Source organism: Electrophorus electricus, chromosome 7 (assembly GCF_013358815.1).
Source record: "Electrophorus electricus isolate fEleEle1 chromosome 7, fEleEle1.pri, whole genome shotgun sequence".
Lineage (NCBI taxonomy): Eukaryota > Metazoa > Chordata > Actinopteri > Gymnotiformes > Gymnotidae > Electrophorus > Electrophorus electricus.
The window spans coordinates 15,877,891-15,894,347 of record NC_049541.1 but is presented as its reverse complement, the minus strand read 5'-3'; the positions used below and the strand labels follow the sequence as shown (position 1 = coordinate 15,894,347).

Sequence of the window (16,457 nt, the reverse complement as noted above, 5' to 3'; positions counted from 1 at the left end):
GATTGTCATTGATCATTAAGGGCTAGATTTACAAGTGACATCACACCAGAAGTCATCGCATGACGGTGGAAATTCGGTAGTAGTACAGTGGTTGTATCTATAGTGTCCTCTTGTTTAAAATGAAAACACATAACCACAGGCCAGAGGGGGTAAAAGAAAGAGTGCTCTCCGTGGAGGGTGGAATCAATCTGGAGGCCGACTCAATCCTTCAGTCTTATCTGGTGCACTGGTGCAGGCGGCAGCTCCAGATTGCAGATGATCTACATGCCTTTATGTAAGTGGAGCTAATCTGTCACGGCCTCAGGGAGGTGGAGAGAGGCAGACAGAGCCGTGACGCTTCATCACTCTCACTCAACCCTTCCACTAAGGGCTTGTGCGCTCCACTACCACAGGTCCTGCTAATGAAACACATCCGTAGGGTGGTCATTCGGTCTACATTACTAATCAACATGTAAAATGTTAATCTGGTTTGTAAGAAACTAGCATGAGTAGTGTATACACCGATGACAGTCCCCTTGTTCCTGATCTAATGCTTATGCTGAAAGGATGATTCATATTAAATCTTTGTTCAATGGGGTACTGCAATGCCAGCATGCTGAAATTCCATTCAGCACAAACCTCCTTCCCATAATGGACTTCTCAAAGTAAGAACCACATTTGTGGGTGAAAGCATTAGGCAGTCATTTATCCATCTTTAGCGTTTAATAACATTCATTTCTGTAGACGGCCCACGCTCGCACAAACCACCTCATGGCCTTTCGAGAGGCTAATGGCAGCTTGCGAACAGGACCTATTAGCGTTTCACTGCGAATTCAGCCCTTATTATTCCTGCGGTCTCCCGGGTCACACTGGCCTGAGTATGCTTCCATTTTGCCATTTTCACCTCCGTTCAACCCTTCTCTTGGCTCATTCTCCATTCCACAATTAATTCACTCATCATTTATCCTCTGTTTGAGGCAAGGGCGGGGCCCAAGATCTCTTAATTAACAAAGAAAGGGAGGAAACAGAAGAAGGTAAGTTCCTCCATCTTCAAATGAAGCCCAAATGGCCACATGGCTCGATCTGATCATTTAAACTCACTTAACCCATCTTAATTAATCCACGGCACACACTCCGCACATTCCGTGCCAAGCTAATGAAATTAGTGCAACTGAAGTCAAATAATATATCCCTCTGACGGCGACCTCACCACCCCCAGTGCGCATGAAGAGGTGCTTAAGGAGAGCAGCTGTCATTGGACACTTGAATTAGAGAAGGCCAACGCAAGGGGCCAGGGCCAAAAGCTGGAACAAGTAATTGGCGACAGTGATCCGGTTCCAGTGAATTATTAAGTGGGAAAATTTAACCACCGCTGCTTTGTCTGAAATGTCTGAAATTAGAACCAACAGCAGAAAAAAATGTAATTTTTTTGTCTAATTAATCTTGTCATGCATTTTTACTTCAGTCATCTTTGACCATGTAAGCAATATGGCCATTTAACGGTACACAGATTATACAATCTATGTTTTCCCCTTAACCTTTATTAAATACATTTTGGTGATTCTTCTTAATAAAGCAAGAGGCAGACATTTTACTGTATTTGGGCAAACTTTAAATTACAACTTTCATTTATACTGATTTTCATCTGCATGAAATGGATGAACTATAAGTTCATTCGCAGGTAGATACTTATGAATTAGCTGCATGTTGGCAGTTTATACACGTAGCCAGTCGTACACCCTGAAGGAGGTTGGTCACAAATTCAGCATCTGGTAACATTACGTTCCCTGAAGGCTGTGAGGTTTTTCTCTGTTGACCAATTGGTGGATTTGAACAGATCCTGGATCTCAATGGTCATTGGCAGTCAGGCCATAGGCAACTCATAATAGGCTGCATAGCATCCAGTTACGTAGTGGTAGATCTGTGAAACAAAGAAATCACACGCACACACACACAAAAAAAATTGTGTTCATTATGGTTTTACTGTGAAGCTCACTAAACTAACCAAAATGAAGATGAAGAATGTGTGCATGCTAACCATTTTCTGTCTCATTTTATCTGGATTATCTACATTTAATAGTTTTCAATGGCTAAATCATTATTGCTCATCGGTTTTGTCCGCTCCTTCGCATACTTCCCAAGGTACATTTTTATTTACTTATTTTAGTTTCCAGATTTATGTTGTCCTTTTCGGTTCAGTGCATTTCTAAAACTTTATGTAATAGTATCAGTTGCATTTCAAGGACAGGGATTTATAATTATTCCAGGAGCATATATAATGGCTTTTACAGCAACAAACTAACTTTCTGAATACTCAGCACTGATGAGTTCAGCAGAAAGGGTGCTAAACAGTGCTTTTATGAGGCAAGTATTTTTTAAAGACCTATGTAAAAAGTTCACATGAGCACGCCATTTTCCCATATTAAGCAGTGTGATTCCTTAAAAGTTCTTTTCACATTCATAACGGTAATAGCTACGTATTAAAAACAAACCAATTTTCCTGGGTTCTTAAGTGCCAGGGGAAAGAGCAGTAAAGGCTTCGATAAGCACTGGGAATCTTAACCTAAATTGAGTGCCTCCCTCCTGTCTGGATGTGCACTGCCACACCAAAGTCACTTGCTAGCTCAAACGACCCCAGGCTCTACTCTCAGCCGTAAAGGCCACTGATTGTCACTCTAGATAGGAGCTGGGATGGAGTGGTGAGGCAGCAGCGCCATGGCAAAACACACACCTGCCGCTCGATGTCTGCGAGCAGGCTGCTGGCTCCCAGGCGGAAGAGAGTAGGAGTCAGCCAATCGTCACCCAGCTCCTCCTTCATCAGGACCAGCCACACCAGGGCCTCCTGCGCTGTTCGGATCCCACCTGCAGGCTTAAAACCGACCTGTGTGCACACGCGCACACACAGTTATGTCACTCAAACAGCATTGCATTTTATAGGTGATGGTTTTGCTCTAGGAAGTGGAATTGGAGTTCTGAATCCTTCTTTAGTTGTATTGGAGATTTGAAGGAAGTGGTTTAAGTAGTTCAGCTGTTTGCTCAGTCTGTACCTTGTGGCCTGTCCTCAAGTAGTAGTCACGGATGGCCCGCACCATTACTATGGCAACAGGATAGGTGGCATTGACAGACTCCTTGCCCGTTGAAGTTTTGATGAAGTCAGATCCTGGGAGTCAACAAGACGACGTGAGTGAGGCTTGTGTTCCGTTGCTGCAACTTATCAATGAAGCTTTGTACACAAATGATATATCATGTCTTGATTATATAGTGATTATCTGGGTTTACATTTAAGCATTGTGCAGGCAAATTTGTCGACCATGAAACCGACCGATTAGCAATAAAGTTAATTTAATTCAGCTGCATGGAATTCCCAAGAACTGAACACTGCGTTATTGCACATGCATGCTTAACTGCTTTTGATGAGCACATTATAGTCTGCTTACTTTGCATTAATAAAGAAGTTCCATAGATTAAGGCTAAGCTTTCTGTTTAGGATCAGAGCTCAAGTTTCTCTGGTTAGAAAAGCAGACCAATGAAACAGCTCCTCTGCTGCAGCTAGATGTTCGGCGGTCGTGGAGGGCAGGACTCGATCGAGCTTCAGGAATAGAAAATCCTGACGCCCAGACGCACATTTTTAGCAGGCGCTTCAGTCTGGGCGCGTCAGAGGCCGCCGGGTTCCGCACACAGACAGGACATTAGTCCTGAGAGCGCGCTGGGCCAGACAAGAACAGATGCTCCCGTCGGCAGAACGCAGAGGGTGCGGGTGCGCTCATCAATAAGAGCGCTCATTTCTCCCTTCCTCTCCTCTGCAGCCTATTATGGTTTATCAGCGTTCCGATAAAAATAGAAGATAAAATGACGTTTTTAATGGATGAACCACAAACTGTGGGCTGGTTTTCGAACTCCCAGTATCCCCTCACCCACCCATCCCACCCCCACCACAACCCCGTCCTGCCCTGCCGTATGCCTAATGACTGTTCATTACTGAACAGGACAAGATGAACATTTTCCAGTTCATTAAAGATGTTCTATGTGTTTTTCCACTCTCCCTACCCCCCCACCTCTTCGCTCTCACCACTCTTTCACTCTCTCGCTCCCCTTCGCCCTCAGACTGGCATAATCCTTGAGATTCGTTCTGGGGAGTCTTAATTACACCATAATAGATAACGGTTATTAAACGCAGCCGACAGTAATGAAGCTCTATTCATTTGCGGCGGCGCAGGGGTACACTGCCGGCGAGCGAGTGGGTAAAATAGCTTCAGCGTTGCAGATTAATAGACGAAATTATCATTCAATTTCAGAAACCTCATACGCAATTCATAGGAACAAGGGGAGATTAAGGAGTGAGCGTGGCGACAAAAGCAATGCATTTTAATAATGATCCCTATCAGAGCCGCTGACAATTGGGTACAGTAATCGGCTTAACACGCAATGGCTATTTAAGCATACAGTCACTGGTTCGCTTTGTGTGTGTGTGTGTGTGTGTGTGTGTGTGTGTGTGTGCGTGCGTGCGCAAGGGCTGGGCAGTATGGTTGGCCATCTGGAAGAAGGGAAGGTGAAGCAACAGTTGTGCAACAGCACCATGCAGTGGGCAATGGAACTCACTGCACATGCGCTGGTCAAAGATGACTCTCGGAACCATGCTGTATAGTGTACGCTGACAGAGCCTTTGATGTTTACCTGTTAGAGCTGGTGGCGTGGCAGCTCGCATTTAAGATGCCCAGATGAATGGAATCAAGTTGTCCTTACATTACTGTAAGGTCTTTGGTGCTCACATGGCAGGCACTGAGGACTGCAGACATACCAGCACTGGTTCTATCTATGATTCCAGTGTTAGAATACACTAATGGACAAAATCAGATGGCACTGCACCAGCCTGAGAGGCTCACTGCAGCCTTTCATGGATCAAGTTATCTTTGCTCTAGACTGGCCTCCCAAACTGCACAGCATTGCACTAGCATATGCTTTAGCACACCTAATTCAAATGATCAACCAAGCATGAGGCTTTTCATAAAGTATATTAGGGTGTAGTGGGGAAAATTCTAAACTGTGCACAACTGTAGCTGTCCAGGGCGAAGTGTTTGAGAGCTTTCTGTTGACTCAGTAGGACCTGTTGTGTGGATTTGAGACTTTACCCGCCATCATTGACACCAGACTGGCTTTGTAGACATTGGTGAAGGTGCCCAGCTCTCCTACTGCCAGGATGGTTTTCATGTGGGCCTCCCCACAAACCTCTCGAAACTGCCGAACTTCATCGTACAACGCTGAAGAGCAGGGAGCAAGAAATGGGATGAAAGCCTTCAGTAAGTCCACCTTGAACGTTTTTCCAAATAAAAGTTTAAATAACTGAAATCACGCTTTAAATTCAAGGAGAGACTTTCATCCAGTCAGCTAGTCATGCAAAATCATGTGGTTGATTTGCACACAGGAAAATGCACACCTGCCCACTGTCCAGTGAGAGCCAGCGTGCGGTTAATGACGATGTCGATTTCGGTGGCTCCATCCTGCACAGCCATGCGGACCTCGTCCAGACGAGTCTTCAGTGGAGTCTGACCAGCAGGGAATCCAGTAGCCACTGCAGCCAGATACAGAAGGTGTGATGTCAGGGCAGAGTGGCTGGGTGCTGCTATAGCAGACTATGGCATACCCTTGTTGGAGGTGTACTCTCAGGATGTCATATGTGCTATGCTCTCACCAGAGGCCACAGGTAGACTAGAGTTGGCTGCTTTCAAAGACTTCACCGCGTCAGCCACACGAGACGGGTAGACGCACACTGCAGCAGTGGTGATGCCTGTAAATATACACATGTAACGTCAAGCAAAGCTCTTGGCAACTTTATTACAACCATCTACACTGTAGGTTCATCTTCTATGGGCACAGTTAGAGACTATTGCCCAGATGTGGGTAGTTACTACCATGTAGTTTAGTTCCAACACAAATCAAAGCCACTTCATGTACTTAATCAAGCCCAAACTGCACAATTTGTATTTTCTAAGGCTTCATCAGTTGTCTGTTCCTTAGTAAAAGACCACTGCTGACCAGGTGTTTTTGGAGGGCAGATAAGTCACCAGTAACACTGATGTGTGTAAAAGCTTTTGCCACACTACTGTGCTTGATCAGCAACTACTACATCACTGCCACCGCTCTGTTGAAACTGTTCTGCCAGCCAAGTAAAGTACAGTCAATCCTGATTTCGTGGTCATGATCTGACCAATGACAGACAGGACATCTATACAAATTTTAAAAATGTACCCAGGAACGCAGGTATTAGGTAGGTGTACCTAATGAAGAGGCCAGTGACCGCATATAGTAATTATATACATTAGCTGCTAGTATGTGACATTTATACAAAGAAATTTGTCTCCCTCTTCTGAGCAATAGTATGGTTGCACATGTAAGGGAATATGAGTAAGCTTATTTTGCAATAATACAGCGAGAAACATCTTGGCCCATACATGAAAGGAAATTCAAGAACTGTTTTATGGACCTTCAGTTTTAGGACTCGTGTGTTTTTATTTTAAGTTTTATACTGTTTATATCAGCAATCTCCAGGCATAATTATAACCCCATTATATAAGTCTTCTTACATCACATCTGCTTTGTGCTCCAAATCAAACTGTTCTTAATTCTACTAGACCCTGATCCAGTTATTCCATTAGCACTCATGCTGGGATTGATCTGTTTATTATACAAGCTCCCTGTGCTGGAATGTCTTCTGAACACAGCGGTGAGGGACCTTTGTCGTGCATGTCCATGTTCTTCAGCAGGTCTCGGCGGACAGGCTGACTGGCTTTCATGCACAGTCGGTGGACATTTGACGGTGTGTCGTCGCCAGAGAGGGTCGTCAGGTCGATGCACGTTACAGCCTTCAGGAGCCAAGCTGCCTGTAGAAGAGGAACGTTACGAGTCGTGAGCTTTCTGGAGGAACCCTAGCGACGTGGTAGAGCTTAGATGTAGCCTTAACCCACCTGCCACTGCTTTTTGGCCACCTTGCGTCCCTGAACCTGCTGGGCCCTTTTCAGCACAGCCTGGGTGTTAACTCTGGCCTTCGACACCCACTCTAGATCTGAAAAGGAAAAAAGCCTATATTGCTGGACAACGTATATCTAAGACACCAATTTAATTATTACTACAGTTATTATTACTAAATAAAAAACTGTATTACTAAATTACTTCAGCAATTACTGTAGCATTGATGTACTAGGTTGTTTAGAAAAACCCCGTTTCGACATTACCACTAGCCTGATAAGATTCCCTCTAGCTCACTCCATGTAGTCGAGTTACGAGCTGACATGAGCTAGCTAATGCAGGCTAAGTTCGGCAAAGAAGTTAGGCTAGAGCGTGATTAAAACTTACCCAGATCTATTCCCGGGTTTTTAACGGACATTGTGATGTGTATAGTATAATATAAATATATATACAAAAAGCAAGCCCAGTCAAGTTTATTATGAAACGTGCCTGCGCATTAACAAACTCACGCAAATCTACTTCCTGCTAGGCGGACGTCACCGCCTTCTATCCTATCACGTCAAAGGTCTGCACGGGCGTAAGTCACATGCTTGGTGGTGTCGCTTGTATTTATCATGCAGAGCTAAACGGTCCGTAATGAGCGTTAAGGGTCACTTAAAGTAATTTAAAGTATTCGTCTGTGTGCGTGGTTTTAAGAGTTATCCCTTACACGCGTCTAAAAAATAGTGAGTACAAAGCAAGCTATTACTTTATTACTTTGAAATATGGCGCAGTGAAATAGAAGTCTTCAATAGTGATAATGCGTTAATAAATTAATAAAGCACGGATTTTTAAAAAAAGTTAATGAATGACATGTAGTTTATTACTGTGCTCCAGTTTACATGTAGCAGACATGTAATCATAAAATAATTCTACAAATAAAATACCTTTCAGATTTCTAAGAATTTACACTTAGAATTAGAAACAAATTATTAAATGTTGAGAAATTGAATGAACTTGGGTTCTGGTCTTCTGCACACATGAAATATAAAGTCCAACATTGTGGGAAGCTCTTTTTTAATGAAGCTTTGTGTTGCTATGAGTAGAGCTTCTACACCGGCAAACCAGACAATAAAATATAGACCACAGTCTTGCAAATCATTATGTGCACTGCATTATTGTTTTTGCACTGATTGGCTGTTGCAAATGAATGTAAAACAAATTCATATGACTTTTTTTTTTTTTTTTAAATCACCCACAACAAAAAATAAATCTTGATTTGTTGTAGTCTAGTGTATCCAGGCAAATGAACACTGGATACTCACTTAACAGTTCAAGAACTTTAACAATAAGATTTGTGCTTTCCCATCTTGAAGTCACTATGACAGTGATGTATGTCTTTATAACTCCAACATTTACTCAACAATTCTGTACGGTATTTGACCAGCTTCAAACTTCTCAAAGCCTTGCAACTTATGCTGGCTTTAAACTTTTTGATGTGGTATAGGTGAAAGGTAAAAATAATCATGAAAATTCCATGGTCTCTCTTAAAAGAATATATGCAACAATAAGAAAACAGAAATATGCCCTCTTAGCAGACAGCTAGATATTTCTGAAGGCAAAAAAAAATTAAAGCAAAAAGCAATATCAACTAATGCTTCAAATCACCTTGACAATCAGACGTTTAGTGCAATTTTTGTCATTACGTCAAACCAATAAAACATACTTTTATTTCATGTATATCCGGTTCGAAATCAACCCATCTGAGTGTGCAAACTGTCCCACAGTCTCCTTTGGTATAATGCTGTGAGTAAAAACATTTGCAGGTTGCTATTGATGTTGGCTTCTACAGTGCCTGGTCCTGGCAGGACTGAGGGTCTTCTGGGAATTGTTGTTTGGGCTGGTTGAGGCCATTCTGAGACAGCAGTCCCAGTCTTGTGCAGCTCAGGGGTGAGGCTGTTGCAGTGGTCTGCAAGAACAGCATTATGCTATTACACTGCTGCTACTCAATTGTATTGAGCCAATGCAACACCAAAACTAACACTACTGGGCACTGGCACCATACTGCATTTTGATGTAATTATTGCTCTTTTAATAGGAGAAATTTGAACTTGTTCTTACCTTTAGGCTTTTGGTTGGTGTAGTGCAGTTGTCAGTGTTGCTCTGTCGCTTGTAGGCAATTGGGCTTCCTAACTGAGATGGGATGCCTGCAGCAAACCCACTACCAGGACTGGTCAAGCTCTGTCCAGCTCTTTCCCTAACAGGGCTTTTTGCATACTGACTCATCATGCTAGAGAAAGCCTGGGACGGACCAGTAGTCGGTTCTGGGTTCAGGAAAGACCCAAAGCTCGACGATTGTTTTGGACTCTGTACCTGAGCCTGGCTGGCCTGGGTGGTCCCATCCCCCCTTGCTGGCCCATGTCTGGCAACCATCTCTGTGACGAGGCCTGCTAGTCGTGTGCACCGTTTGATGACTTTTCCTTTGATAGCGTCCTCTAGACTGCGCTGCTTCGCTATTACGTACACTCGCTTCTGGCCCCGTGTGACAGCGGTGTACACGTGCTTCCATGTTTGACGCTTACTGTCCCCAACAACGTACACGACAGTGTCGGCTTCTGAGCCCTGACAGGAGGGAAAACCATGACAGCTTTAAGAATTGTGCTCGCTGCCTTTCCATACTTGCCATGAACATAAGTAGTACAGGGAAGACCATATGTCCACAAATGTTTTTGTTTTTCTTGTGTATGTTATATATGTACTACTGCATGAAGCATGGGATATTGAGTGTGTGAAAGAGCTCTGTACACAGACAACCTGAAAGGTGTGGATGGTTCGAGCCCAGGCGTGCTGAGGTTTGCACTCTCTGTTCAGCTCTCCAAAGTCAACAGTGAGCTTTCTGCAGCCTGCGCTCTCTTGACTGTCTAGGGTCAGTTCCCGCCTCGTCCTGCCTCTCATACCCCCCTCTTGCACAGTCAAATCCTGCCAAGAACAATCACACAAACCATTCCATGGTCAGCAAATGCTGTGTTACAGATCTAAACCCACATTTGTACTTATTAACAGGTAGGAATGTTGCTGCAGAACATTATGCTGCTACCAATGAAGACCATTCAACTGCCTTTGTATTCAATACTTTGTATTGAAGATATATAAAAAATAAACTGCAAACAAAAACAAAAAGGAACTGCAAAAGTACAAAAAAGAACTAAAAACTCATACATGTGTAATAAAGAAAATCTCTCCATTGCACAGTCTCTCTTTGTCCTCCTTCTGCTCCTCCACATTGTCTTTGTCTTTATGGGTCACATAGCCATTCCTTGTGCAGCAAACTTTATCGCCAATCTGAAAGTCTGTTTTATACTTGTGAGTTCTGAAGTGTGAAAATGAAAGATGAATAGGAAAAATAAATAAGAAAAATACATTTTAATAAAAGTAATGGTATAATGTTACAAAAAGCATATCTGTTGGGAACCGTTTTTTAAGAATCTTGAAATAATGCACGTTACATATCAAAATAGAGATACACTGTTTTATAAAAACATAGATGAGCTAAAATTAAAGGGTGAACATATATCAATAACATATGATTAAAGCACTCACTTACTTTATACAATGTTGGGAGTAATGCTTGCAGCAAAGTTCATTGATCAAAGCACATTCATCCCTGTTAATAAGAACAAATAAGAACTCAATTGCAGGTTAGCAAATCGTTTAACAGCTAATATAAGTTTAATAAAGGAGAGAACAAGGTTGGGATGAACAAGGTTGGGATTAACTTTAAAGCCTATCTGTCTTTTTATCACTTTAGATATGTGGGGAAAAAATTCTACACACAAATTAAGAGTAGGCCTAGGCTTCTGTAAGATTTTCGATTAAGAATCTTGAGTGATGAGATGACACTTTGAACTACTTAGAACTGTGTGACATTACTGAATGTCATTTTACCTCTTGAAGGCAACAAACTGTGAAGTCCTATCATCTTCTAGGCCAGGGGCTGGGCCTTCTAGCAGTAGCTTTATAGCAGTCTGTAGATCTAAAGTAACATTACAATGTTAGTTCAATATAATCACAAATCTTTCAGAGAATTTACTTATTGGTGATTCAGTTTTTCCTTGCCACTGTCGCCCTTAGCTTGCTTACTGGGGGCTTGGACTTGGACATTTGTAAAGCTGTTTGTGACAACATCTGTTCTAAAAAGCACTGTATAAATAAATTTTGAATTTGAATTTGAATTTGAACGATAGTACTGCTACTACCTCAGTATCAGCAGATGATAACCTAAACCTATAATACTGAATCGACTAGTTGTAGTCCATTACCAACATGTGTGACTAATACACTGATGGCATCAGATAGATACACAGCTTATTGCAACTTGAAAATAGGGTGATTTGCTATTTTCCGTGCTGAAGGTGTAAAACCCAAGAGACTGTTGTCCAGATTTACCAAAGCTTGCTAGCATAAAATCACACTTGCGGTAGACATCGATCCAGTGTTCAAAGAGTTGTGTGAATGCTTGATTGTCCATTGCTTTAAAGCATCCATAAGGGTTTGCGTTTTCTACAGATATAACTGATCCATAGACAGATATAAAACAATCAGCACAATATTTTTTTCACTATCATCCAAATGGTGTTACCACTGAATAAAAATGTTTTTTTAGTCAGCCAAGTCCCAAAGGAATCTGCTTTGTATTCCGCTGTCCAGTTCTTTTAACCTCACACTAGTTGGTATTCCCATGTTGAACTGGGAAGGAAAGAGTAACAATGACAATGTTTTCTCTGATGGAGTCTTTGGTTTTGCTGTTCAGGGTATCATTGGTTTGACAGGTCGTTGGCAAGGTACAATGATGTGACCCATTTGATCACGGATAGGTCTTCTCATGATGGGGTGTAGTCTCTGCATGTTTTACAAACATTAGAGCAGTTACAGGGTTTTAGTTTATTGTAGCTTTCAATAACTTTCAATATTACAATCAGAACATACCTCGGTCATCTAGTTAAGAAATACTGTATAAGGAGTTTGTGGAACAGGCTAGAATTCTTTCTTTTTTTACATAAATATATTTGTTGTGTGAATTAACTATTAGTCTAATTACTGAGATGTGTATCTCATAAAGGACCTATTAAAATGGAAACAACTAAATTATTTTTTAAATAAAACAGGAGACACTGTTGCATCACACTTCTCCTGTGTGGTTACTCAAAACAAAAAAAACAGGATTGCTTAAAAGGTTTACAGTATTTGTATGAATCCTTTAAATGTTCTGTAGTTTAACAGTATTTTATTTTTACAATTGAGAGGCCAGTAGATCATTGTATTTACCATCATCTTTTCTGACTCTTGGAAGAAGAATGAGAATGAACTTCTTGTTTGGTGATGGCATAGTGACAGTCTCACTCAGGTCCACAACTGCATCAAAATTTAGGTGACAAATCCTTTTCTTTTCTCCCATATCTGCAATTCTTTTCTTTTCGCCCATATCTGCAATTCTGAGAGATCAGAAAGAGAGTTACTGCTCCAAGATATATATATATATATATATATATTGTGTGTGTGTGTGTGTGTGTGTGGAGGTTGATTACAATCCAGCATTGTTGACGATAAGCTCTGACTCAGCACGGTGATTAGTACGCATTTCAATAGCCCATTTGATTCCCATGAGACTGCTGAAGAGATCATTCAAAACATTCCCTGGGGCAATGCTGGGCAACTGCCTTACATCTCCTTTACAAATAAATAAACACATACATGTAAACACAGACACATACACGCACACACTTTTAAATGTTTAACTTGTCTAATATACATGTTTGCCCACATGATTCACAAAATTCTTATGTTCATTAGTTTGCGGATGTGTTTCACATGAATGGTTACACATGAATGGTTACACTGCTACACTAACACATGAACAAATACACAAAATTTAATTTCTCTCATTCTGTTAATTGCCAAGAGAGCTTCTACTGATACAGGTATTGTGACTTTACCCAGGATGATGAATTTCTGCAGCCGTGCATGTCTAGTAAGCATTGTAAGGATGGATTCAAGGATCTGTACACACACCAGACTGCCCTCATCCACCACCAGCACACATACATTAGCAAACTTCCAGTTCAATGGCTCCCCAATTTCATTCTTTTGTGTATTCCTGAAATTCCACAAGACCTAAAAGAGGAGCAAAAGGCTGTCAAAGTATTGTATATGCAATTAAATGTTGGAAACCCCACACTTAAACAAATGCATCTACAAATAAATAAACAAATACAAAAAAAAAAAAAAAAAGTCCACAAACCTGATGCATGGTGTAAGCAGTAAAGCTGGTTCTCTTGGACAGCAGAGATGCAGCTCTACCTGTAGGAGCAGTGAGGAGGACCTCTACCGCATTCTCCCCAGAGGGATCCTCACTCATCCCAGAGGGAACCTCACTCTCCCCATTCTCTTTCTTTTTCTTCAGCTGCTCCATGGCGGCTTTAAAGACAGAGCTGACCACAGCGGTCTTCCCACAGCCTCCCTTCCCACTGATCACAGTCACAGGATTGGAACACATCATCTCTGCTGCTTGAACCTGGTCAGGGTCTAGCACTACAAGTGTGGGGTCCAGATCCTCATCAACAGGGTCACTCCAGTTTGTGGAGGAGCTTGTCGTCGGTATAAGCTTGCTGCCTGGAGTGGCTTTGTGCTCTTCTCCACATTGCACTGAAGCAGACAGCCCCACATCAGCCTCAGCTTCAACTCTATCTCTCGCTCTGTGGTGCTGCATGGAGTGGAGGACCTCCCGCACATCCAGCTCAATCCTCCAGGGTTCCTGCTTCATCAGGATGTTGAGACACTGTGCAATTCCCACCTCATACATATAGAGGTTCTGCAGGGCAACCTTCTGCTTCTCCACTATTAACACACCCTGCCTCCGGAGGAAGTCTACCGTTTCCCACGTACTCTCTTCACGCATCTTATTCCTCATCCTCATTTCCAGATGCTCCCGATCAATATAGGTATGCCCAAACTCTCTACAATAGGTCTTCAAATCCTCGTACAGCAGCAGAAGTTTTTGTTGTTGAGGAGAAAGTTTTTGGAATATCCCACAATCCTTAAAGGCCCCAAGTTTAGCCTCACACCTGACTAAATGTAACTCCTTATGCATGATCTGTGGATGACAAAAGTTAAATGTTTAAAAGTAAACTCAAATAAAAATCAAATGTAGCAAGATTTCAAGTGTATGAAAAATATTAAATTAATTCTGTGACAAGTTTCCCAAGACACTCTCACTCACATAGTTAAAGCCTAACTTCCATACATCCGTCTTAAGGAGTTCCTCCAGTCTAGCTAATATGGCCATTTTCCTTTTATCCTGCACAGCAGTATCAGAGATAGCTGTATCCTGTTGCTTCTTCTGTTCATCTTCTTCTTTTCCTTTATTTAGCAGATCCAAAAACTGCCCTGGTAGCAATGTTGGCAAATACTTCATAACAAGAGGATACATGCTGGCAGCTCTCACGTGAAAACCTGCATCTAATTGACAACACAAGATTAAAAAGAATGTGGCTTTAGGATACTAATTATTTACACAAAGGCATAAATTATATTTGCATTGGGCTTTTACTGTGTCTGCTTCTACATATATCTATCACAATATCTAACACAAATTCATTTATTATCATTTAACCATCCATTAAAAAACATGTGTAACAGATCCCATGAAATCTCATTCTGATGATTACAAGTGTGTGTGTGTGTGTAATGTGTAAAGATGCACTGAATTCATAAGGTGGAGATAGCTGTGGGGATATCTCAAAAGTCACTGAATACAACAAGTGTTTTCTAGCTCAGAGTTAGGAGGCATCACCTATTTCCATGGTACAATACATTCATAACTAATACACAATGAATAATTACTCAATAAATATTTCCACACAATTAAAATTGACTTTAGTACACCTGATCATGAAATAATTATGGCTAGAAAAATAAATATTTCAGCAAATTACTACTGTACCTGATTTAAATACAACAGTCCTAATGTTTTCAGCTACTTTTCTGTTGTCTTCTTTATCCTTCCCAAAATCATTCAGAATGTCTTGCACGTTTATGGGGTCCACATGTATGCTCTCTGGCAACCACTTCATGAATTCAGTGACAGAGTCAGAATGAACACCACAAGCAGTCAGAAACAGAGACACAATAGCCCGCCCTTCTTCTTTTACATCTGTTCTTAAGCTGTAGGAAGGGTTCCCTTTTAACCTAAATTTGCTTCCAATTTTTTTGGCAATGCAGGAGATCTGCCACCACGGATCCTTGAGGGCAAAGCAGCCACGAATCCTGCACTGTTCAGGGGCAGATGCAGATGCCCTGCAGACCATGAAGTTCACTGCAAATGAAGCCATGCACAAAGACAAACAATAACCTTTTGATAAAACAGAACAAATGCTTTCAGGTATGATCACACTCTAAAGCAACTTAATTCAAATTAACTACCAAGGTCTCAGGCCTCAGACCAAAAAAAAAGATTAAAAATGCACAAAACGTAAATCTGCTTTCTGGTGTGTTACTAATTTTTGTTGGTATTCTTGCGGACAAAAGCTGGGCAATTATTTGCATATTCGATGAACGTGTCTCAGTTCAGCTCTTTGTTCGTCTAACTAACATGCGAGTTATCTTGGGACGGCATATTGTTTAGAATAAGTTGCTTGCTAAATCCCATTTCTACCATGTTAGTAATAGCTTATCAAGCTTCTTTTTTTTTCTTTAACAGCTGTCAGAAACTAAAACATTAAAGACTAACGTTACTTCCGTAGTCCCGCTGAAAATTCGAATGAGTCACCAATGTTCAACATTAATATTTTTAACTAACAAAACCTAATTTTTCACCAAAGCTTGTCCAGTGATCTAGTCATGTAAGTGAAGCAAATTAGCTAACGCTAGATAGCAACCTTCTGTTGTCGCAGGTAGCGACGACTGAAAAATGTATCCCCCAGAAAACACAGAATTCATTTCACTCAAGTCCAAAAACTCTGGTTGTTTCTCTGCCTCTTCGTCGTCGATTTCAGCATCTTCAGCTGCGTTTCTCGCATTGTCATCTTCCTTGTCTGGCAAAATGTAACCTACAAAATGTAACAAGTCATCTCGAAACTCCATGTTGCCTTAACCTTCACTTTCGGTAGTTGAATTTACCGCGGACTTGGATATAAACGTCAGCCTTCCGCATTCCCGCAGTCTCAGCTTGGTAGCTGCTTGAAGCCTCTTATAGGTCACGAAATATTGAACTTGTTATACCGTTATAACAATAAATGGTACTAGTTTAACTATTTAAGGTTTAGTCTTTAGTTTTAAAGATCCCCAAACGTATGTAACAAAATAAAGGAGGTTGGTGATTATCTAATTAAGGGTTTCATGGTGACCAGCTTCCCTTTAAAAACATTTTTAGGTCTGAATCAGCTTGGTATAGCCCTTTGTCTAATTTACACATTGTCTTACTCCTTGAACAATATGTGAAAAAAATGCAAGTACAAATACTCAAAATTGTATGACATTAG

At 41.4% G+C, this 16,457-nt stretch overlaps 2 protein-coding genes across 2 annotated transcripts; both read right to left on the bottom strand.

The window, feature by feature from the left end:
* Positions 1–1,493: 1,493 nt before the first annotated feature.
* dera (deoxyribose-phosphate aldolase (putative)) lies at positions 1,494–7,476 on the bottom strand. Its single transcript, XM_027002236.2, has 9 exons — positions 7,330–7,476; positions 6,942–7,039; positions 6,710–6,857; positions 5,669–5,764; positions 5,414–5,548; positions 5,109–5,237; positions 3,027–3,139; positions 2,711–2,860; positions 1,494–1,900 (listed from the first exon to the last, which is right to left on the bottom strand). Exons 1-9 carry the CDS (start codon positions 7,358–7,360, stop codon positions 1,844–1,846), a joined length of 957 nt encoding a protein of 318 aa, XP_026858037.2. The 5' UTR covers positions 7,361–7,476; the 3' UTR covers positions 1,494–1,843.
* Positions 7,477–7,782: 306 nt separating this feature from the next.
* helb (helicase (DNA) B) lies at positions 7,783–16,064 on the bottom strand. The gene is made up of 13 exons (XM_027002168.2): positions 15,855–16,064; positions 14,921–15,292; positions 14,198–14,436; positions 13,220–14,071; positions 12,915–13,092; positions 12,507–12,648; positions 12,247–12,413; positions 10,867–10,954; positions 10,526–10,585; positions 10,141–10,291; positions 9,736–9,900; positions 9,043–9,543; positions 7,783–8,890 (listed from the first exon to the last, which is right to left on the bottom strand). The coding sequence occupies exons 1-13, from the start codon at positions 16,057–16,059 to the stop codon at positions 8,768–8,770; spliced, it is 3,243 nt and encodes a 1,080-aa protein (XP_026857969.2). The 5' UTR covers positions 16,060–16,064; the 3' UTR covers positions 7,783–8,767.
* Positions 16,065–16,457: the final 393 nt, after the last annotated feature.